Source organism: Juglans regia, chromosome 3 (assembly GCF_001411555.2).
Source record: "Juglans regia cultivar Chandler chromosome 3, Walnut 2.0, whole genome shotgun sequence".
In the NCBI taxonomy this organism is placed as follows: Eukaryota; Viridiplantae; Streptophyta; class Magnoliopsida; order Fagales; family Juglandaceae; genus Juglans; species Juglans regia.
This window is the reverse complement of record NC_049903.1, coordinates 8,765,535-8,790,462: the sequence shown is the minus strand read 5'-3', so window position 1 is coordinate 8,790,462 and position 24,928 is coordinate 8,765,535. Positions and strand designations below refer to the sequence as shown.

The 24,928-nt window shown below is 36.9% G+C and overlaps 2 protein-coding genes and 1 long non-coding RNA gene across 3 annotated transcripts; 2 read left to right on the top strand and 1 right to left on the bottom strand.

Annotated features, from left to right (window-relative positions):
* Positions 1–4,421: 4,421 nt before the first annotated feature.
* Positions 4,422–7,225, top strand: LOC109022266 (ankyrin repeat domain-containing protein 13C-like). The gene is made up of 2 exons (XM_019005128.2): positions 4,422–5,953; positions 6,477–7,225. Exons 1-2 carry the CDS (start codon positions 4,577–4,579, stop codon positions 6,861–6,863), a joined length of 1,764 nt encoding a protein of 587 aa, XP_018860673.1. The 5' UTR covers positions 4,422–4,576; the 3' UTR covers positions 6,864–7,225.
* A 1,695-nt stretch (positions 7,226–8,920) lies between these two features.
* On the top strand, positions 8,921–10,069 carry LOC109006944. Its single transcript, XR_001998713.2, has 2 exons — positions 8,921–9,080; positions 9,698–10,069. It is a non-coding gene; the product is annotated as an uncharacterized LOC109006944 (long non-coding RNA).
* A 647-nt stretch (positions 10,070–10,716) lies between these two features.
* On the bottom strand, positions 10,717–18,536 carry LOC109022264 (autophagy-related protein 8C-like). Its single transcript, XM_019005126.2, has 6 exons — positions 18,340–18,536; positions 18,157–18,219; positions 13,372–13,427; positions 13,226–13,278; positions 11,230–11,348; positions 10,717–11,145 (listed from the first exon to the last, which is right to left on the bottom strand). The coding sequence occupies exons 2-6, from the start codon at positions 18,191–18,193 to the stop codon at positions 11,051–11,053; spliced, it is 360 nt and encodes a 119-aa protein (XP_018860671.1). The 5' UTR covers positions 18,194–18,219; positions 18,340–18,536; the 3' UTR covers positions 10,717–11,050.
* Between the last annotated feature and the right edge of the window lie 6,392 nt (positions 18,537–24,928).

The window sequence follows — 24,928 nt, the reverse complement described above, 5'->3', positions numbered from 1 at the left end:
GCCCTCCCCCTCACCATGCGGGGGTTGGGGATGGCATCGGGGTGGGGGAAAAAATTCAATCCACCCCGTCCCCCGCCTAGGCACCATATTGTGTTTAAAAAAAAAAAATTAAAAAATATTTTTTTAGACTCAAATTATAATATAATTAAAATAATAAATTAAAATTTATAAATATAAAAAAAAAAATTTAAACTCATTAGAGTTAGATTTTGGATTGATTTGGCCTAGGAGGCCAAAGCAATCCAATGATTTGAATATAATTTTAAGTCTATAATAAATTGTATATATCTATAGACAATATATTTATTTATATGTATATAAATAAATAAAAAAATTTATATGTGGAGCGGGGGCAGGGGCGGGATGACCCCTTTTCGATATTGTTGTATGTTTTTTTAAGAAATATTTATTTGTAGAACCCTTTTCGATACACTGATCAGCACACTATTAAATATGATAAAAATAAAAAATTGATATTTTAACCTTTTTTTTGTAACTAATAAGAATCACAACAACTGGTACACTAGGCTTAGATCATTAGTATTAGAATAGCCTATATTTTTGCTAAATTAACATATTTTTCCTTTTGTCTATTGCGTTCAAAAGAGATTTATATATTGAATTATCTGTCAAAATAATAATAAATATTATTAATTTAATAATAATAATATTTTTTATAATTTAATTTTTTATATTTTGCAATTCTACTTATCAATAATCAAATTATAATTAAATTAAATTATTACATAAAAAATTTATAATTAAATTAATATAAATTTGACTTGTAAGCAAGAATTTGCCTTTCGATCGATCAAGCGAGAGAGTCTGAGTAGGAGGAGAGAGAAATTAACATAAATTATTCAATAGATTGGGAACAATAACTATACAAATATGTAGAATTACAGTACCTTGCAATAAATTTTTTTTTTGCCTTTGCCTCTTCTAATGTAGACAATTTTATGGGATTATTAGCTAAATTTTGATTTGCATTTATATTTGACTACACCAATTCTGAAGTTTTAGCTCTTTAGAGCATTCCCAATAGGTTATATAAAACCCATGTTTTTGTAAAATTTGAAAGAAATAGCTTAAAATAGCCCATCCAATGGATTATGTATTTATCACTAATATCCAATTGGGAAATGCTTTGGGTCCCGAAAGTGTCTCCCGAATGTAATTTTTTTTTTTACTGAATGATTAAAAAAATATTTTTAAATGATGTTGTGATTTTTTTATTTTTTTAAAAAATGTTTATAATGATTAAAAAAATATATAAAAATAAAAATAAAAATAAAAAGCAAATTCGGGACACAAAATGGGTCCCGAATTCGGGACCCATAGCAGTTCCCTATCCAATTTGCTATAATACCACCTCTACATCTATGGGACACTATACGCACTTGTATGAATATTTAATTAATTTCTCTCTCTACTTTCTACTTGTTTCTTCACTGTAAGAAGTACCATTTATTAATTTCTCTTTTTACTTTCTCCTTTCTACTTTATTTGAAATGAATAAAATATATTAAAAGGTATAATATTTAAATGATATAAATAAAAAATAGATAAATTGATGTATAATATATTATAAAAGTCAATATGTAAAATAAAAAAAAAAATTTTTTGTGATATATTTTAAATGATAGGATGAAAAAACTAAGTAACAAACCTTGTCAATAAACATCAAGTTGCCTTTGTAGTTTTGGTCCGTACCATTTTCACTGTTCTTGTTGCTTGCTCTTTATAGGTGACATGTTATCTGTAGCATGAGCCCGAAGAAAGCCCATGAACAGCGCTATTAATTTGCTTGAATGCGAGCCCAAAGTCCATACACGCTGCTATTAATCTTCTTGACCCAAACGGCTTAAAAGGAAGACCCAAGATGTAGTAGGGAAAAAAGGGGTCCTGGGCTGGGCGGCCTTGTCAACATGACAACACATTTCTGAATTCTGAAATAGTTGCTTTTACTTTTCAAAGGACAGAGGTAGAGGCCCGAGGGACAGTCATTCAGAAATTCCCGTACGGCGTTTTGTCTGTGTTAAAGCAGACATGGTCCTCTGTTCTCTCAGTTGCAAATGTGGTCACCACAGACTACAGAGTGAGTGAGTGAGAGAGAGAGACGCTGACCACTCAGCTTCTGAATCATCCTCTATCATCAACCCCAAGATTACTGTACAGTGTACACCAATCCCACGCTCCAATCATTCCCATACATTTTTTTTTTTTTTTTCAGCCAACTGTTAGCTTGGCGCCGGCCGGCACATCATAGGCCAATTTGATATGATATTATTGGATTGAAATTCATGGATTTAATATTTTTTAATTAGAGAGGTGCTGCGTAAAAAAAAAAGACTATTTAAAAATAACTTCGTATAATAAATGCGTTAGTTTTTTTTTTTCTTTCTATTGAGTCATTGACATTATATTCTGCCTATTAAAAATGTAGAATGATATTTGTAATTGTGTAATAGGTAAACGTATTTTTTTTAAAAATATGTAAATGTATTGATATTATATTCTATCTTAGGGTACGATTGGATCTTTAATTCCTCTTAATTTATCACTATAATTTTTGTAAATTTCAACATAAAATATAATAACTAATTTAATTTTTTTAAATTCTAAATTAATAATAATATTAAAAAATAATATTATAATAATATTTTATCATCTCAACTCAACTTAACATCCAAACGTAACCTAAATATGATATCTACATTAAAAAGGATTTTTTTTTTTAAAATAATTATGCAATACTTTTATATTTTATAACTGTATATAATATTATTATTTACAAAACCTTTTCACTTTGAGAATTCTTCTAAGAAAATGTATGCTCACGACACTTCAACCAAACAAATTTTAAAAAATAGTAATGCTATGTATATTTATAATTTTACATTTTTTTATAAATTTAAAATTTAAAAGCAAATGTTATAATTTTTAATATATCAATAAGTTGTTATATAAGTAAAACTTATAAATACAAAATTTTCTTTTAATATCAACTGGAGTTGATTTTAAACCGGCCAGTATTTCCAATTTTGGCGTACCTTTTTTTTGTACTTAAGTTTGTTTGGATTTTCTTGTTTTTGTTGTGTGGAGCTTCCTTAAAGGGGCAGAACTTCTTCCAAAAGTTGTAGTATGTTACCATATGCCGCAAGCACCCGGGGTTGTATGGTGAACATGGTTTAATGGTGGTTCAAGTAGCCAACAACTATGTCCAATGAAGATTTTTTTATTGGCATCCTTGACTAATTTCAAGAAAAACTTTATTAAGCAGTCCGATATATTTATTTTTATTTTTCTTCACTTTTTTTTTTCTTACTCTCGAGTTTGTATGTGGTATAGGACTATTGAGTAGAAGAACTCTAATTTTAATGGTGCATCACTTCTGACAAAAGATTTTTCTGTAAATACACTTTGGTTAATTCAAGAAAAAATATTTCAATTTGATGACTTTTTGGAGAGTGAAATGAAAATTTTTGGTTTTAAATTAAAATTTAAAATATTATTATTGTTTTATTATTTAAAAAAGTTGAATTATTTATTATATTTTGTGTGAAAATTGAGAAAAATTGTGATGATGAGATGATATGAGATGAAATGAAAAATCTTATCTGATCTTTACTCCCAAACCTGCCCTAAGGTTAGGTTTAAATGTTGAGTTGAATTGAGTTGTGAATAGTAATATTTTGTAGGTTCTATTGAAATAAGTTTTTTAGGTTAAGATAGATTTAACTTTTTAAATTAAAATGTCTGAAGTAGATTGGAATGTGTTTAATTTTTTTATAAAAATTTAAAAAAGTAAAATAAATTCCATCAATAATTAGTTTGAAATTAGCATTATCTATTACATTAGGTTCTCTGTTTTTTTCCTTCCTAAACTACTTTTCTTGATGCTTCACGTTAGACCATAGATTAAAGGTGTTCCACAACAACACTATTAAGTTAGCAACACGATCGATGCAATAATTAAAAGATGAATCAGGTCAGTTTATAATTTGATCTCAAACTCCCGAACAAAGGTAATGATTGTTGGGTAGTACTAACTACTATATATTGTCGAAGACAATAGTTTAGATGTCTTGACGATGTTGATGTCCATTCAACGAGTAACCCTGAAATATTTGCTCAAAATGACATCAATTTTATTAAATAAAGATTATAATAAATGGTAATGTTCATAAATGTTGAAAGGGCATATTTTCGCACAAAAAGGGATAACAAATTAGGGAAGAGAGGAAAGAAAAAGACGTGGAAGTAGAGGACAGACATGGAAACGACAAAAGAACCGAAGCTAAAGTACCTGAGTCTACTGACATGAAAGGAAAAAAAAAATCTCAACAAGAAAAACTAATATCACTGCTAGAATTACCAAAAGTCGCGCCGATTGCGTGTCTTCAGCCTCTCTCTCTCTCTCCTCCCATCACGTTTATCAATAAAGAACCTGCTGTATGACGATACTACCCCCCTCCCTTCCGTTTTTCCATAACATTCCCTTTTTCTATCGTCATCAAAGTCCACAACCAGAGCAGAGTAGAGCACTCTGCCAACTCACTCCATTTTCCTAAGAATGGCGAAGCACTCCGCGGCCACAACGACGTCGTTCCCGCAGATCAAACCGGAGGACTACACTCATAGCCCTGTCCACTACGCCGTCGCAGTCGGTGATCACACCACCCTGTCTCGTCTCGTTTCCACCCTCCCCAAACTCGCCGACCCTGCTCAGATCCACTCCGAGTCAGACTCTCTCTCTCAGGAACGACTCAGCGACCAGATATCCGCCTTGCTCGACCGCCGTGACGTGCCATTCCGCGAGACCCCTCTCCACCTCGCCGTGCGCCTAAACGACGCCGTCTCCGCTCGCGCTCTCGCCCTTGCCGGTGCTGATGTGTCCCTCCAGAACTCTGCGGGATGGAACCCCCTCCAGGAGGCTCTCGTTCGCCGTTGCTCCGAAATTTCTCTCATCCTCCTCCGCCAGCACCACCGCTCAGCCTGGGCCAAGTGGCGTCGCCGTTTGCCGCGTGTCATTGCCGTGCTCCGCAGGATGCGAGACTTTTACATGGAGATCTCCTTCCACTTCGAGAGTTCCGTTATCCCCTTCGTCGGTAAAATTGCTCCATCCGACACTTATAAAATCTGGAAGCGCGACGGTAACCTACGTGCCGACACGTCCTTGGCCGGTTTCGACGGCTTGAAGATACAGCGCGCCGATCAGAGCTTCCTCTTCCTCGGAGATGGCGATCAGAGCCACGACATTCCCTCCGGGGCTCTCTTGGTTCTCAATCGCGACGATCGCAAAATCTTCGACGCCTTCGAGAACGCTGGAGCTCCGATGAGCGAGTCCGACATTGCTGGCTTCTGCTCCCAGACAAGCGTGTATCGACCCGGTATGGACGTTACCAAAGCCGAACTCGTAGGAAGGACCAACTGGAGGCGTCAGGAGAAAACGGAGAATGTGGGAGAGTGGAAAGCCAAGGTCTACGAGATTCACAATGTGGTCTTCAGCTTCCGGTCACGTAAGGTCGCCGGTGGAGACTCTGACGTGGCTGGTAGTGAGCAGGTCCTTCCTCTAGAGCTTGACGAGGACGACGACGGTTTTTTGGTGGCTGAGAATCCGAATTTCGGATTTGCCCCGGATCAGCGGAGACACAGTAGCTTTGTTAGGGAGGAGAGGGAATGGGTGATGATGCCGAGGAAGAGCGTTGATGTTCTTCCCTCGGCGCCGCTGGTGTCGAGGAGAGCTGCTTCGGCTGTGACTGCGCCGCAGACTAAGGAGAAGGAGTACGTTCGGAGCTTGCGGCCGTCGGTCTGGTTAACTGAGCAATTCCCATTGAAAACGGAGGAGTTGTTGCCGTTACTAGACATTTTGGCGAACAAAGTGAAAGCCGTGAGAAGGATGAGAGAGTTGCTCACGACCAAGTTTCCTCCGGGAACGTTCCCGGTAAAGGTAAGGGCATTCTGGGAAAAGGATATTTCGGGGGTCCACGGATTTTTTTTTTTTCGTGGACCCTTCGCTCTTTGCTTTAGTTTTCGGTTCTTTTGATGGGGCAAAGACAACTAGTAACGGTCTTCCTTGCGGACCTCGACCGCGAGGGTGGGACCTCGGTCCTCTGATTACTGATTAGTGGAGAAGCTTTTGTGGGGGCCAATGGTGGTCGGTGAATTGACGTGGAACTTTTAGATTATAGTTTGAATTTGATCCGACGGTGATAGAGGGTGGGACCCTCATATCATCCGAGGTTTTTATTTCCCTTCCGACACCGTAGGGTCCAATGTTAAAATATATAAAACAGTTTTGACCGTGATTTTGCCACGTGATCTGGACCACCAAAATGCAGGTAATGACGTGGCGAGATCACTGTGGGACATGCATCGTGGATGATCGTTTTTATAATAGACGCGGTTCGGTATGTCAAATATTAATCAGACGGTGATTGCTTAGTTTGACTTTGTTTTGTTTTGTGGGACAGGTGGCAATTCCGGTAGTTCCTACAGTTAGAGTGGTGATAACGTTCACAAAGTTCGTGGAGCTCCAACCAACCGAACAATTCTACACGCCGTTCTCAAGTCCCAGACACTTGTTTCATGGAGGACGAGGAGGCCACTCGGAAGAGGATCATAAATCAGATACCCACTACTCTTCATTACCGTCATCGTCGTCATCTTCAACGTGGTTGCGGCGAAACAATAGCCACTCGGTATCGGCGAGCAAGCAGCAACAACAACAACAGAGAAATTCAGCGGCGGGGGCGCAAGAGTCGGATCCTTTTGCCATACCTAGTGGATACACGTGGACTAGCGTGGACGATAAGTCACGCAAAATGAAGAAATCCAAGTCCACGAGGAAATCCAAGTAATTGCGTCCTCCTGAGAAATGGTAAACAAAAAGACAGATGGAGAGAAAAAAGAGAAGGACAAAACCCAAAATCATTAGAAGAAAATGGTTTACATACATGGGGTTGGCATGTTTGGTTAATTAGTTGGTGAATTTGATTCGTGACCTGATTTTTAACCATCCCATTTAGGCGTTGTGCTATGTTTATAGAAAGACTCGGCAACAGTACTTTTGAACCCAAATTAGAAGTTTTCATCGAAAGAGATGCTCCCAATTTTGCTTTGTTTTTGTTTTTAATCTATTGTGTAATGTTTTTGCCTCCCTTTCCTTTTAGAGAAACTATATATAGGCATCATTTCATGCATTGAACAACAAATTGTGCTATGTTTTTATACCCGCGCATATAAAATTATCATATAATTATAAAATATTGTAAATAGATTGAAAGCAAAATAGAAAGTTGTGTCTTGAATGAAACGTAGTGTGGAAACCAAAGTTTAAGGAGGGCATTTAAGAATGAAGAACTCGAGTTGCCTGATGTATGTCCTTAATCACAATAAATGTAGATTTTCTGACATTATTGATGTTCCAAGACCGCGTGTCCTCAAATGCCGGCCGCATTATTATAAGTGGAACACTAATCTTCCTCGCTTTCCATTCAATTAATGAAAACTATGAAACAATCTACAAAGGGTAGAGATAAGGTTACTACTTATCTACTATCTATTTATTATTCAAGCACATTTTAAATTATTTTTATTTTTTTATCATTTTTTAAAGTATTTTTTTACCATTCTTAATCATTAAGAAAAAATTAAAAAAATATATAATTTTATTAATATTCACTTCCTTAATCATTAAGTAAAATAAAAAATTAAAAAAAAATCAAATACAATTTGAATAGTAAATAGATAGTAATAGGATAACAATCCTATCATTATTCATCTACAAAACCATCTGACAGTACTGCAGTAGATGTTTTATACTTCATTCACTAAAGAGTGGGTGTAAACATGCAATAAAATACTCTCCACCCAGCGGGAGATTAAAAAAGAAATATTGTTTTCACTTCTAATATTAGGAGAAATGTACGTTAGGAGAATTATAGAAGATAAATTTAATTATATAATGATTGTAGTTTGATGCTAATATTTTATAACTGTTTTTATATTCTCACATCTCAATTTGTAAAATTTATTTTTACTTTTTACTACCATTCTTCTTTCAATTTAGTGCTTGCCAGATTTTTTTGGGCCTTCGTTTTGATTATAGTAACAAGCATTGAGATAGAAAATGCCGCATGCCTAAAAGGTTGTCGCACTTAAATAAGTTGTACGGAGTGAGATGTGCCTTACGGTCATGCTTTTTTATACATAGAAATGATAGTTGTAGTTGTGAGTGCGCAAACGTTGTATAATCACTTTAAAAAAAGTGAATAAATACGAGACCCACATGAAAAAAAAAATTTTAATTTTTTAATAGTAGACTCCATTCTTTTTCAAAGCGACTGTGCGGTATTTGCACACTCTATAACTGTATGTAACTTTACTCTCCCATATAGGGGTATGAACTCGGCATTATTCAGTCTAACCTCAATATGAAATCGTTGTTTAATTTGAACTGAAAATCCAACATATTTATGGCAGTGTCATCTATATGAGGACATCGAATAAATTTAAATGATAAAGAGAATGCAAAAGATCGATGACTATCACATACTGAGAAATTTACTTGAATGTGAAACAGTAGGCAAAAGAGTTTTGATAATTGGGCAGAGCCCCGGTGAAACAATGGATCTAGTAGTAGTGGAGGCAAATCAATGTGCTTGAGAGGGTGGTGGGACAAAGCAAACTGGAGACAGACATGAGCTACAAATACTAGTCCAATTATTCGAGGATGAGAAAGAAACATGGGTTGGCCTACTAATTTAATATGCAAAAGATCATACCGATATGATTAGGATTATAATTGAAAGACTTTTAATAAAGAAAAGAAAAGAAAAGATGCCAAACAGAGTTTGCTTCGTTAGATGGAAACTATAACTACTGAGGTGTCAAGTCCCTTTTTTTAACTAAAGTGTAAGATGTGGGCGTACAAGATAATCCCCACCCACATGTGACCTTTGGTTTGTCTCGCCTGGGTATAAGGTCTTTCAACTCTTCCTTCCTTCCTTCCTTCCCCCACCACCATTAACTCCCAACTTTCTCATTCTACTCCTCCTTGCTTATCCATTTACAAGGTATACTCTCTCTCTCTCTCTCTCTCTCTCTCTCACGCGATTCATGTTCTTTGAAAGGTTTAATCTTTGTGTTTTCTGGGGATTAAGAGATTGTGAAAGGTTAAGAGTGTTATATTGTATATTGTTTAGATCTTGCTCTATGTTTCTTTGAGGGTGAAGTGGTTTTGTACAACCGAAAATGCTTTGATATGTTCCTATCAGATCCGTTTTCTTTTTATCACCTCCGAAAAAAAAATGAGAACAAGAAAGATTTTCGTCTCTGCAGACTGCATGCCATTTAGATATGGCTGCTACAGCTGCTTTTTCGGTAAATTTTCCTGGAAAAATCATGTTAGCATTGTTAGGTGTGGAAACGGAAACCCAGACTGGACAATCCCTATGAAAATGTAAGAGAAACTGAATCCCTTGAAAACCTTATCATGTTCCTGGAAATGGAGTTGCAGTTGTAGAATTTCAACTTCTTGAATGAAAACTTCAGAATGTTACAAATAAAGCACAAAGAAATAACCCAATTGGGTAAAACAAACTGTAATTTTCTAAGATTTTTATTGATAATGTTATTTCTTTGATGTTCTTGCATCTTTGAATTAATTAACCATATTCGTTTGAGAAATTAGATTTGCATAGACATACAAGACGATAACATGGCCACTGAAGCACCAAGCTGGGCAGATCAATGGGGTGCTGGAGGAATCGGTGCCATGGAGGAAGATGACAGCGCTAATACCAAGAGAGAAAGCAGCGGCAACAAGAAGGGGAATGCAAAAGCTGGATTGAATAAAGCCAAAGCAACCGCCATGGTTGGAGCACTAAAGATCAAGAGCGGAGCATCAGCCGGCATCAAATGGGTCAAGAATCAATGTCAGAAAAAGGGCTCGCCTAAATGAAATTGTTCTCTCAACTCCCGTTGTATTGAAAAAAAGTAGAATCAAAGGAATGTTTGCAATTACTTTTGAATTTGAATGCAAGCCCATGGTTTTATGCAACCACATGCACAGACTTCTCATGATTTCTTTTATCATTATTCCTTCTCTCTTCTAATGAAAAAGGCGCATCCATTAATTTACCCTATCACTATCGAAATACAATAGAACGTTCAGTTCACGAAATGAATCGAGTAAATTTCATTCTTGCCCATGAGTCCTGAGGATCCCACCAGGGGCGCCTTTTGAATTGCTTTATTTGAACCGAATAGGGTTCAAAAAGTATCATCAAGAACAAGCTGTACATGCACTGAGATGAATAGTTGCGTTAATTTCATATTTCACCCATGTAAATGGTAAAACCATGCTCATTTCAGCAACAAAAGACACTGTTAATGCCAATTCTTCATGATCTTTGAACTTTAGAACAAAACAAACAGAAATTACTTTCATAAATAGTCACTGGGTATAAGGCCTGTGCTACTATTGCAGATTTGACATCTCCAGGGTAATGCAGTCCCACAACAACATCGTTTGCATTTTAGGAGTTGGTCGACGCTTTGGTTGTAAGGATTCACAGTTGTGAGCACTGTACCAAAGTTGTTGATGCACATAGTTTTCGTGTATTATTCGCCTCATATAATTGCAAATGCGAGAGATAATATCATCCAAGGGTTCCACTGGATTTGGAGAGAACACCAGTGCAAGCGATATTCAAGCAACAACGAAGGTAAATACCACGTGGAACCGTAGCATGTTTAACCAGTGCATCTTTAACAAGGACCGTTCTAACTTGTTCAAAAAAAAAAAAAAGAGGAACATCACCAACTAACACAACTGGGAAATTACTCTACATTTGATTCCCTATTTTCAAATACATGGTAAAGATACTATATGTATTCAAACCACTTCCAGCATGAATTAATCCAAATCAAGACCAAGCTCAACAATAGGCAAGCAGGTAAGTCAAGCTGCTTGAGAGAGACCGCTGAGAATTTACACCTTCCAAGCTTTATTTACACAAAGTGGAATCCAGGCTCCAGGCTCTTAGAGGGATCCAAAAGTATTTTCTCCACTGTAAGTCAAGTAAAGAAAACCATCTTCATCCTTGTTTTCCTCATAAATTGCAGATATCAGGGAAGCTGTAACAACAAATGACAGATTGAAAACTCAACTTTGAAAAATGTTACTCAAAATCACTTAAAATTTAGCACATCGACAGTCACCAGTTGGAGGTAGAGTATTCTTCACAAAGACGAATATAGCCTTCTCAGCACTGAGCTTGATCCTTTTCCGCACAACATAAACAAACTGCCCAACAGTCAAGTCAGCTGGAACAAGGTATCTGCAGCAACAAACAAGAAGTATGTGTGATACAGCATCAGCAATACAAGAGTAGAGGATAAATGCTCCAAACAAAAGTCCCATTACAGTGAAGGTAATGCTAGAAAAAAAGAATTGTGGGCAATGGACCAAAGATCAGGGCCCATGTTCCTTTGCAAAAACCAAGGAGGTGACTAGTGGTGGTCCAAATGGGGGACCAAATAGTTGCGGTTGGAACCAAAAAGGAGCACTCCGATGGGCTACTTGAATGTACTTGGTGAAAATATTCACTTTCAATACCTCTGGTTCCTCATTCAGGAAAAGCTGCCAGACAACAAGACACTCAAGATTGAGCGGTCTAGAACTTTGGCTGCACCCAGAGAATACATGCGGCTATACCAACACATGGGGCTCATGCACTTGTTAGAAAGGGGTGGAGAGGCTCAAATCTTGAAGAGTTAAAGTTGAGGAAGTCGTCAATAACGTGTACGGTCGTTGAAGTAGTGATGGCATGGCGTCAAGTGGAACTCATACCTGGCTTGGGTAGCATGTGAGCCCCATGCACTAATCAAATGTGACGATTCTGGACTCATTAGGAAGATCAGTGGCTAGGGGATGTTGTAGTGTTGTGCGTGTGATCGACCAATGAGTGGCTGAAAACAATAAATCAGGACTTTTCTGATCCCACTCCGGGTAATGGCCTTCCAACTCACCTACCACGCACCATATCCATGAGAAGATTTATCATCCTCTCAAACAACATTCCACACACTCTTCAAATTAGGCAAGACAGCCATAGTAAGTATATAACCACAAATAAAAATCTCCTAGCATTTATTTCAAAGAAGAAACTTAGATTATTTACCTCTCTCCAGACTCTTAATATAGTAACACCACCACTAGTTGCAAGTACTGCATTGTTGCAAACAATATGGAGAGGGTGAAAACACGATCAGTCTTACCATAACTCAGTTTTGCGGCAACTACAACCACAATCCTTCCATAATACCAACTCCACAATCCAAACAGCGGTACCTCCATCATCCAGTCTATGGAATCCACCACCCTAGATCACCATTTCAGCCAAACAGCCTTTCCTTAACACACGTTATTACACTGTGAGGTGGCCAGGGAGATATGGGTTGGGGTTCTTAGTAGAGCTGGGTTGAGTTGGGTTATGCCAATGAGAGTGGTGGATCTACTAGCATGTTGGAATAGGCGGCACAGAAGCTCTCAGTTGGCAGCGGCATGGAGGATGATACCTTTGTGTATTATGTGGTGTTTATGGATAGAAAGGAATGAGCGGTGCTTCAACGACAAAGAGCAAACTGTTGAGGATATCTGGAAATTGTTTGTCTTCTTTGCTGCAGTGGTTATCGGCTATTTTCCTTAAGGGAGGAAATGTTCAAGAGTTTTTGTTTTCTTTTCAAGTTTCTAGAATGTAATTAGGTGCTTCTTTTGTATACTTCCTTTGTACATGGGCTTCGCCTAGTTTCATTAAATAAAGTTTTTCTTACTTGCCAAAAAAAAAAAAAAAACACACACACACACATGCTATACCATGAAGACCACCTAACCACGTTATACCATGAAGACCACCTTTATGAAACCACAACCAAAATAAATACCTTCTAATCCTTGCAACATTTATTGTCTCGCATCAGAACATTTATTTTCATTTAAACTCCAAATGAACCACAAAGCAAGAAAAAAGTTCAGCATTATAATTGGTGTACATGTGGTGAATTGCGAATCACAAGCAAAAAAGAGACTCCGCAGATTGAACCCCAAAATCTAAGAGGAGCCAAGAATTGCAAAATAATCACCAAAATTGGATATGAATCACAAGAACAATAAAGTAAGCACATTAAAAACAAGAAAAGGGAAGATGCGACTAACTTCTTCTTATCAATGTCAGGAATGTCACTTCTTTCAGCCTTCTCCACAATCACCTACACAGCAGCACAGCATACTCAGATTAGGCCAGCAAGTATACTGAAGGAATGCATGAAAAGAAAAGGGTTGTCATTGATGTGAGTCCTCACAGGTACTCTATCTGGATATTTGTCTCTGATTCGAGCAGCTTCCGCTAGCCTCCTTTCTGAGATGTAAAAAACCATAAAATTTGGAACAAAAATGGTCATATACATGCATATGATGAAAAAATGCATGAAGATACCAAAATCAAATCAAATCAATGATATAAGAGGATGATAAAAATTGCTTTTCCGCATCCGAAAACGAATAAAAAATTGCACTCTCCAATGGGAAATGGCAACATTTTGTAGTCATGACTTCATTCCTAAATGTACAAGGTCACTTTTTTTTTTCTTTGATAAGTAATAATATTATATATATATATATATATCAATAGAAGTAACCAAGTACACTGGACGTATACAAGAAAACACCCAGCCCATACAAAAGAGCTCCTACTGACTCAAAAAGCCCATGAAACCTACCTAAAATACACCAAGCCCGAATTGGAATGTAACACACCTCCCCAACCCCAGCCCTTTTTTCCTTAAAACTAATCCTCTACCCAAACATCCCACTACGAGATCGTCTTCACAATGCCCTCCCTTTAGTCTTCCCTCAACTTGAGCTACCTCCATTAGTATCGTAGTTGATTGCCCATGAAAGGCGCTTTAACTCCCTGCTTTTCTTAAAATGTGATTTGATTTCAAGCACGTGACTCGCCTCAATCGTAGTGATTAGAGCTTTAAATTGGTCTTCACATTCTCCATGTTCTCCATATGAAAGCCCCAGGATTTGAAGCCCGTTAACTTTGTTCAGAACCCAATCCGATGGTGAACCCGCTATATTGTTTAACGGAAGAAGAGAAACCAGGGGAACGACATTATCCCCAGCCACAATACCCAATTGCACTACCGATTCTAAACCTTCCCCCACACGAGGCACCAACGAAAAACCGCTAGTTTCCTTCCCGCCATATGGTTGCTCGACAGCTATATGGTTGTTGTCTATTGTTTTTGTCACCATTACAGGTTCCTCCCCTCCATCAACATTGCTTGACTTTGAACCACCCCCCAACGATCCTTGCCGTGTCACTTTGTCTGACCCTACTGCTCCCTCCGTAGATCAGGTGGGGGAAGCACTACCTTTTGAAACCCCGTTTGCATCTTCTAAAAGAAGCTCGATTGTTTCTTCCAAAGTACTTGAGACCTTGGAGGGACCCCCGTCTACAACTAAAGATGAGTCCTGGATAGAAGTACCAACCCCATCTGCATCTGGTGCCTAAGGCCTACAGCTCCCTCAAGAGGCATAATGACACTGGCATGGACAATGATGCCGGCGTCCAACAACCCTATTTGTGACGGCGTTGAAACGCCCTTTGCCGACACACTTGTGGCCTTCAAACCCGTAAGATCTACCCCCACCCTCCCTCATCCATACTCGACCCACCGCCAAAACCCACGACTAGGTCCAACCCCTTATCCACTTTAATCATCAGATCTTTCACATACTCCATAACTCCCTTCAATTGAGCTTTGACATCCCACAAGACCCCCTTCACCTCTCCCAATGTCACCTAACAATCTTTGTCTGCTACGAGTGCCTTACTCTTTCCTTCTGCCGCTGAGCTGATCTCAGCTGGACTACCTACCATTGACATCAACACCACAGCATACGAAGCACCTTTGACTAAGGACGACCTTCCCTCCATCAACAAACTCCCCACTTCGAATTGTGGTTTTGGACTCAACAACACTTCAAATGGACTGCAAAAAGCCTTTCCATCCAATGCCATTTGCGCTCTCCGGAATCACCAACAAACCTTTCCTCCTTCCATTCTGGAATTCTGAGAGTTGCAAAAAGTTGCCCCTTGCGTTCGCATGATCCCTCTTTCGTAAAAACGAAAGTTTTTTATTCCACTTTCAACCACCTCTCGCCTTCCAGCTGAGACGAATCCACATCGCGCGTCTTCCTCGTCAAATCCCACTGCAAATTTGTGCCCACTGCTCCCTACTGCCCCCCACTTCATCCTCTTAAGGTAAAAAATAGATATGTGCCCATAGAATGGACTCCCGATCGTCGGATTCCGTCGATCAAGTCAAAAGCAGGTCGCAGGCAAAGGCTCAATGCAACTCAAAAAACTAGTACTGTGCAGACTCAATGCAACTCAAAAAACCCGGTCGCCGGAGGGGAACCGACATCAGAAGGCCCTCAAAAGAATCATCTGAGCCCGTCAACCTTGTCTGGGCCGGTGGTGAGAAGTCACTCGCCAGTGGCCAAGGGCGCGGGGCGAGACGTCGAAGGGCTCAGAGAAAGAGTCTAGCAAAAAAAGCCAGGTCGTCGACGCCAAGACCTACGCCGGACGGCCCTCAACACTATCTTCAGGGCCCGTCGACCTTGTCTAGGACGGTGGTGCAAATACACTCGTCTGTGGTCGACGTCATCTTTGAGAAATGACAGAGAGAAAACTTGCGAAAAAAGAAAACCAGGTCGCCGGCGCTAGGACCTACGCTGGACAACCCTCAGCGGGGTCGCCGGAGTCCATCAATCTTGTCTGTGCCAGCGGTGAGGGGTCACTCGCCGGTCTAAGGTGGTAGCAAGGCAACGGTTCTTCTCTCTCCGTAAGGTTTTCTATCGCACGTTAACGACTAGGGTTTCTCAGAAACTTCTATTGGAAAAAGGCACAAGCAAAAAAAAAAAGGCCACAAATCTTTGTTGATATTGTGTCATTTATACGTTGGAGTTCAGCCTTAAAATGTCAAGTCCACTTGGGATTTGGACTCCTGGTGGGAGTAAAAGGTTATCGGTGCATTCCTATTATACGACCCTCTCGAGATTCTCTAATGATTATTGTTTTCCTTGGAAGAGTAAATGGAATTATAAGGTTCCCCCTAAGATTGCTTTCTTTATATGGACTGCATCTCTTGGAAGAATCCTCACCATTGACAATTTGATAAAACGTGGTCTCAGTGTATTCCTATTATAAGCCCTCTTGGGATTCTCTAATGATCATTGTTTCCCTTGGAAGAGTATATGGAATTATAAGGTTCCTCCTAAGATTGTTTTCTTTATATGGACTGCATCCCTTGAGAGAATCCTCACCACCAACAATTTGAGACGTGGTCTCATCATTATGGATTGATGCTTCTTATGTAAGAAAAATGATGAATCCATGGATCATCTATTGTTACATTGTGAGGTGGCTCGGTTTTTGTGGAATGAGATCCTTAACCAGATTGGTGTGGCATGGGTTATGCCTGGAAGAGTTATGGATATTTTTAAGTGCTGAACAGGTATTAGGGGAAATGTTCACATTGCCGCTATGTGGAAAATGATATTGTATTATGTGGAATTTGTGGTTGGAGAGAAATAATAGGTGTTTTAAAAACCGGGAGCGTTCCTTGAATGAGCTGAAGAGATTCTTTTGTAATACATTATTTCTTGGGCTTCGGTCATTATTTGTAATGAGGACAGCTTTTGTAATTTGCTTGTATCCATCACTAGTACTTTGCGGTACTTGGGCATATACTGTGTATATTCCATGTGTACTTAGGCTATGCCTTTTTCTATTAATAAAATTTTCCTTTTACTTATCAAAAAAGAAATTTCAGGTCCAAACCAAAAAAGGTCCTATCAATGTGGTCACCAACAACCTTTTCTAGTCTCAACCAATGAACTAACAATTTGAAATTCGGCTTCATAAAAATTTGCAAATGCAATTCCACCAAAAAGGGAGTCACTTCTTCACCCTTTGCTTGTCTACCAACTCACTTTATCTTTTCTATTGACAAGTGTATGATTGAGTTACAACTAACTACAGAAACAAAAAGTTGTAAAATTTGTTACCAAAATGTTGCCACAAACCACCAAAAAGACTCACCATTTAAAGGTTTATTAGGTGCCCATACAAAAAATTCAGTGGACTCCCACATCTATAACTTATCCCAATTGCTTCAACTGTGTGTCACCTTCTTTAAACAAAAGACCCATTAATTAAGTTCAACTAAAAGAATAGCTTCAATAAAAGTCACCCCAAAATCCATTTCTTTATTTATTTATTTACAACATGGAACCTCACCAACATAGGGCCCTTCAGGCCCATCCTAGGGAATTAAACCTTGGATACACCACCCAATCTGTTAGAACTGAACTGTATATCAGGTATCCAGGGGAACTCCTATTGAGCCCAAGATGTCCGAGTCTACAGCTCATCCCAAGCCTACCGTCTGACCAATAGGAAAAGTCCTAAAGATTCTAACACAAACAACCGAATGGAGCATAAATTTCAATTAATGAAAACCATTCAAAAAATAAACCACCTCTTCATATCTTCTTTTTTTTTTTTTTTTTTAATAATTAATAAGAATTTTATTACCAAGAATAGGCACATCCCAAGTACACATGAAGTATACAGAGGAAATGCCTACTACAGACTAGAATGCAGGAAACTACGACAGAAACAGATTCAGTACATTATCATCATTCCTTACAAAATCCTAGCCCACAAACTCAAAGTAGAAAAGAAAAAATAACGAAGATCTTCAAAAGAACGCTTTTCGTCTTCAAAACACTAGAAAGCAGGAAACTACCTCTTCATATCAATCACCTATTTTTAGAACTTCGAACAATCACCAACAGAATCCATCACAGAAATTACGGTTATAACTGAAAATCCAAACTTTTCATAGGAGCAAAGGAAAAAGAGAACAAATCCTAACGGCCCTTTCACCAATTTCTCACATACTCAAAACTCGAAACATTCACTCACAAAACTTAACAAAGAAAATACAAGAATATCACCAAAAATCAAAACTTAATATAGAAAGGCGGAAAAAAACAAAGGGCGGACGAACCCAATGGATGTTCGAGCTTGAACGAGGTTTTGGCCATGGCGAAACCAGCAGTACGATTGCTCCCTGAAAAAACCAAATATCGAAACATTAAACCCCACAAACCATTTCTTACCCACATAGCAAAAAATCCAAAAAGAATTGAGAAAACAATAACATCTATGAAAGCACCAGACTTTAACATACCGAACACGAAAAGGGATCGATCAGCGTTGCAGAAACTAATTGAATTATTGATCGAGTGATTAAAAAGACGGGAAAAGAGAAGACGCTCCGAAAATAAAAAAGGAGAAAGAGAATATGAATAGGATAATAAAAATTAAGGGATTTTGGTTCGGAGAAGAAACTTCAGAGGGTTGGTTTCTGATTCCTATACGGAATATAAACATATGGGAAACATATATGCCTTGGCAGTCTGTCCCGTACATGGATTCGATTACCTGCATCACAAGCAAAATCGACGTGGTCCTGTACCCTCTCAACTAAAAGAACGGTGTCGTTTGGAGACTGTATAGTTGGGCTTAAAATCCGTAGGGACTATAGAGTAATCACCGGCGGGCCAATTTTTTTTTAATGTTTTTAACCACATTGAAAAGAAAAAGGAAAATATTTTAATAATAAAAGAATTAAATAAAAATAATTTTATAAACTGATTTAGTTTAATTTAATTTATCTAAAGTTATTATTGTTATAAAAAAAATCTAATAGATAGTACGAAATAACATCAATTTATGAAATTAATTTTATATAATTTTAACATACTTATAACATTTATTAAAGAAAAAATGCTAAACTATAATGGAACAGAATGCGTGGACTCTGGAGGGAAGGAAGCGTGCAAGAGCCGGCAAACTAGCACAGGTAACTCCCAACTATAAATCTTAACTCATTGATCTCCTCCAAAGTTCATCTAGTGTTAAATGATAAAAAATCACCTAGACACAATTATTTAAGAGTAATATTATTATGTCCCTAATTTATACTACTCATTTTACTCTTTTGATGTGGTATTATAATAAGGTATCACGTGACTTTTTAAAAAAATTAAAAAAATATATATTTAAAACAAAATAACTTCTAAAAATACAAAAAGATGAAGATTAAAAAGTCACATAACACCGTATTGTGGTATCACATCAAGAGATAAAATGAGTGGTATAAAGTAAGGAGCATAGTAACATTTTCCATTATTTTATAACTCTTACACAATTGTTTAAAAAATATTATTATATTTTGTATTTATATGCATGTATGTTATTTGATTTTAATGGGTTGAGATTAAAAGATGATAATAATAATATTATATATATATATAAATTATAAAATAATTGTGTACTTACCATTTTTTGCCAAAAGGCTCATCAAAATCCACCATAGTCTAACAAGCATGCACCCGTAACTCCCTTAGGGGCGTTCCTGCACCCCGCATTTGGGGTTGGAGTTTCTCCCTCGGGATCCAGCCCCACACTCCGGGATGGGGTCCCTCATTCAAGTGCCAGGGGGCAGATGGACCAAGATCTGCCCCCATCCAACCCAAATGGGCTCATGGTCTACTGGGGCCAAACTTGTTTTTGGACTAAAAAAATAGCTAAGAACCTATTTCTTTATGGACCATTTTGGGTCCATATATTAAAAAATTTGTCTAAAGTAAAATGTAAAAAAAAAAAAAAGTAAATAAAAATAAAAACTATCTTATACAAATTACAGAAAATGAAACAAAGGTTAAAACATAAACCATAAAAATCTAACTTCTAACTATTAACTTCTAAGTTTTAACTAATAATTCTAACCTATTACAGTAATACAAATTAATCTAAAACTATTAAAAATTATCAAATAGTTTAAATGAATAATAATGTTTCAATGAAATTTAAAGACTAAAATTGTAGCAAGATAAAGACGACTTTGATATTGACTTTGATCAGTCTTGAGATTGGGATTTGGGGGTGATGGCCAAGTGAGACTATAAAATTTGAAAAACAAAATAAGAAAAAAAAATCATAAATACAAATATTATATTGATATGTGAAAAAGTTTAAAAATTAAAAGTACAAACCATGAGATCGTTGGATTAAGATTGGACATGTGACAATGATATTACAAAAATCTGACACGATGGTATGATGCAAAAATCACATAACAACAAGAATTATAGTCATGAACATTGAAACAGTTTTGGGGTTTCAGTTTTGAAACTTTAGATTTAATTTAGGAATTTTAGTTTTAAACCCCAAAACAGATTGGAGTTTCAATATTAAAACCTCTAAATTAATTAATGGTTATGGATTAAAACCCTTTCACACAAATCTCTATACATCACACAAATCCTAACCCTATCCTCCAAATCTATTCACGAATCTTATCCTCCATAATCCAATCTGAAACATCCATTGTAAAACTCAAAATTAATTTAAAGCCCTTGGGATACTTATAGAATGTAGGTAAGAGACACACAGGCTCGACGACGGCTAAAGTGAGACATAAAGGTCTGTGTGTGTGGGTGCGAGAGAGAAAGATGAGAGAGTTGATAGAGAGATGGAACTGGAAGAATCAAGAAGGAGTGGGAAAGATTTATGCATTAAACAAAACGATGACGTTTTGAAGTATGTATAAGTTTTTCTTATGCATTAAACAAAACGTTAACGTTTAATGCACGTTTGCCCAATTGGAAGAATAGGAAAGTTCTTCCTAGAATTAAATATTCTTTGTAAAGGCAAATTATTGCTAAAAATCGACTAAGAATTATGAATATCACAATCAATAGGTAATAGTACTATATGATTGACTGTATAATAGACAGAAACATCAATCTAATTAATAATGGTACGGATTTATTCAAATTCACCATGCGGGTAAGGAATACGTGGATGTCTAAACTGGACATATTATATAGGATATGGTAAAGTAAATATACAAAGTAGTTAAAACATGTTCATAAAGTACGAAGTGGAAGAATACAAAGTTAAAACAGATCGGAAATTGATGCAAGTTTAGTGAAGAAGCAACCATGACAATTTAAATAACAGTCTTTGCAGCCAACAGTAGATACCATACCAATGTGTCATTCATTCATTAAAATAGAACACTTCGCAGTTTGGTGGGAGTCATATTTAGTGTTTTTGTTGTTGTCACAACAAAAAATCTGGCCTTTTGCGGCGAGTAGTATTCGCAGCAAAAGGCATATTTTCCGCCACAAATGACTTCATGCGACCGATATGCGTTCGCAGCAAATTGGCCGAGAATAAATCGTCTGTGTTGATCAATTACGGTGACCCTCAGATTTCGTAGGATGGAATATCTTTTTCTGCGAAAAAGTGTCGTCGAAAATAAGCTTTTTACGCAAGGTAGAATCATTTTTGGCGCTAGATTAGTTCTCCAGAAACAACTATTTGTGGCGAATACTACTCGCCGCAAATAATGATAAACATTAAAAAAATATATCTGCAGCGAATTAGGATTCGCAGCAAAGAACAATTATGCCTAAAAAAAATATAAATGCAGAACAGGGTATTCATCAAAATCCAAGCGATGCACTAATTTTATATTTTAAGGAAAATAAATATACATCCAAGCACAATAAAAATTAACCAAAAGAATAAAAATAAATGTCCCTAAAAGATAAACATCATATAAAAGTTGAAGATACAAACATGACACATGGATTTCACCTGTATCATTGACAAAACATCCTCAGAAATATGTTTGCAATAGATTCACTAAATGCAATCTTGGATAATGTGCACATATGGGTTTCACATACAGCCACAACAACTTTAAATATGTAAACATTTTCACAGCCAAAAATTGTATAGTAACCAAAAAGAAAGCATCAAAGTTCTAATATGTACTAACCTCCAATATATTTATTTCTTCTGTGGCTCTAAGTAATTTTCTTTTCAAATGTTAAACCTCTTGTTTATGATTCTTGGAAGAACAAGTCTGAGAGAATGTAATGAGTCCAACCAAAACAAACATAAAACTTTAAGCTCCAACATAAAAACTAAATGATACAAACATTAAAAAAAACACTGAAGCATGCATGCAGTAGTACTGGAAAGCATCATGTGCAGTGATTATTCCCCTGCCTTCTTTATTGTCTTTATCTTCTCGGTTTGAATAAAATCTTCAAATGGTCAAAATCTTGAAACTAGAACACAAGTTGCATATAGATCAATGGTACTGAGGCATATTTGCTAGTTATTTTAGCTGACTTACATATATGTGTGTGTATATATATACTTTACCAAAATCATTAAATTCTAATAGAATATATTGTCCAATAAAATTGCAGGAAAAATAGCAAATCTCAGTAATGTAGATATAGCTATTGATCATTAATACCATCGGTACAAGGTATAATTTGCACATAATAACTTAATTAAAAAGAATGGTGATCACTCATATTAATCCCAATTATATAATTAATTATTACTTCCTGAGTCGGTTATGAAAACTTTATAAATTCTCTAATCATTGAACTATAGTACTAGATATATTAACATAGGTTGACGAAATTTTTTCTCGATGATTATGTAACGTAAACCAACTTAAGAGCGTAAACCAAAGTCCTCAAGCTAATATTTAATCCTCAAGATCATCAAAATTATACAAGAATTACAAGAGAAAACAAAAGTGAAATGAAAGTCTCAAGATACCAAACCAGCAAAATCAAATTGAGAGATAATTCTAACACATGCCTCAAATACTAACACATGAGGCAGCAGCCTTAATGGCTCGAGTCAGTGACCCTAAATGACATTTTCAGAGACTTATAAATCCTAGACCATTTGGAGATAAGTGGAGCTGATAGCTAGCAAGTCAACCTAGCTACCAAGTATGATCCATGATCAGAAAGAGAGCTATTAGAATTATGTGCTATTAGAAAGAGAGCTACTAGAAAACATCTAAAGAGAGCTATTAGAATCTGGTTTTACGGCAATCAGAACCAGAAAGAGTATGAATGACATGTATTCAACTCATTGAGATACTATGAGCATCCAAATACCTAGCTAGTAAAAATTTCAATAAAAAAAATTTTTTTTGACCGGTAAAACAGATAGGTAGAAATCAGTAGTTCAATAAGAGAACAAGTAAATGTAGCAATTTTTGAAGATCACTATAGCTAGCAATTTTTGAACAAGTAAATCTAGCAACAAGAGAACAAGTAAACTATATCGCCGGCCAAGCAAGAAAGGCCAGAGACTGAGAGTTTTGAAGATCACTTGAAAACATATTTCCGACCCATATTTTACTTGCATGAAAAAAAAAAGAAAAAAAAAAAAGCCCTCCATAAAAGGGTCAATCATGATACAACTACAAACAACCATGAGGAATTCAGAAACACATAGGAAAAAAAATAGCCAACTATTTGGGAAAAGAAAAGGCATGGACCTGAATATACTAAAAGCTCTCGACATCATCAACCTTCCCTGCAAGCATTTAATCTGAAACAAAAAATAGCCAACTAATAATTGAAACAACAGAATAGAGGAATGTTCACAGGATTGCAAATCTACAAAATGAAAACAAACATAGATGAAGAATAGCACTATGCTCAGATGAAATGCTTGCAATACATACCTAAAACGGGAGGGGAAAAATTTGAAAAACACGTACAGACCCATTCATTGAGCAGCAGCCCCCCTCGTCCACGATCCGGCTGAGATCTCCCACATACGACGATGAAACTGAGAGAGAGAAAATTAGGGCGAAATAGAGAGTGAGAGAAACCGACAGGGAGAGAGGCGCACACACACATAGACAAAGATAGAGAAAGAAACAGACGGAGGATTGAGAGACTCATCTCCTCGGCGAGGTGGCGACGGCACTGCAGCAGGCACGGCTTGGGAAGGCGGCAGCAAACTCAAACGATAGAGAGGGAGTCTCGATTTGGGGAAAAAGAAAGAAGCGGGAGAGGTAAAGAAAGAAGGGGGAAAAAGAAAGAAGGGGACGCGCGTTGCACTTTGCGGGATTTTAATCTCACATTTTGCAGCGCTTCAAAATTGCCGCAGATACAGTGAAAATGTCGCCGTCAAAGACCCATAAGTGTTATATTATCTAGGATTATATTTGCGGCGACATGTTGTCTCCGCATATAGTCTTTTTAGCGGTCGTTTACTCGCTCTCCACAAGAAAAACACCGCTACAGTTAAAAAGGCCTTTTGTCGTCCAACACCAGCTCGCCACAATTTTCTTTGGCCGCATAAACGGCTTTTTCTTGTAGTGACATCAAATAAAACAATTGAATATTACCTTCGCTTCCAATTATATAAAACTGTGCATGATACATCAATGAATAATAAAATTCTCAATTATCTAACAAATTTAATTTAAATATAACGAATAAAATACTTTTTCAAAATCAACAAATAAAAAGTTGATTTGATTTGTTTCATTTAATAAGTCGTGGCAGTGGAAAAAAATACATAATGGAGACAAAGAACTCCAACAAAGGTCTAAAGATTGTACATCTTTCTCTCAATGATTAATAGAAATATGCACAACCAATCTCTTTTTAGGAACCGACAATGTTTTATAAAATCCTAAACGAGTATTTGAAAGATTTACCACTATTAAAACACACCGGTGAAATCCAAAATATAGATAAATTTTGGACTTGTAATCTACATTGGACTAGTAAAAAATGTTTAGTTTAGATTTTGAGCTACAGTAATTCCAAAGACTTATCCAAACTTGGAGAGGCACTGTTCATCCATAACCCATATTTTATTCACAAATAACCATCAACAGTAAAACTATATATATATATATATCT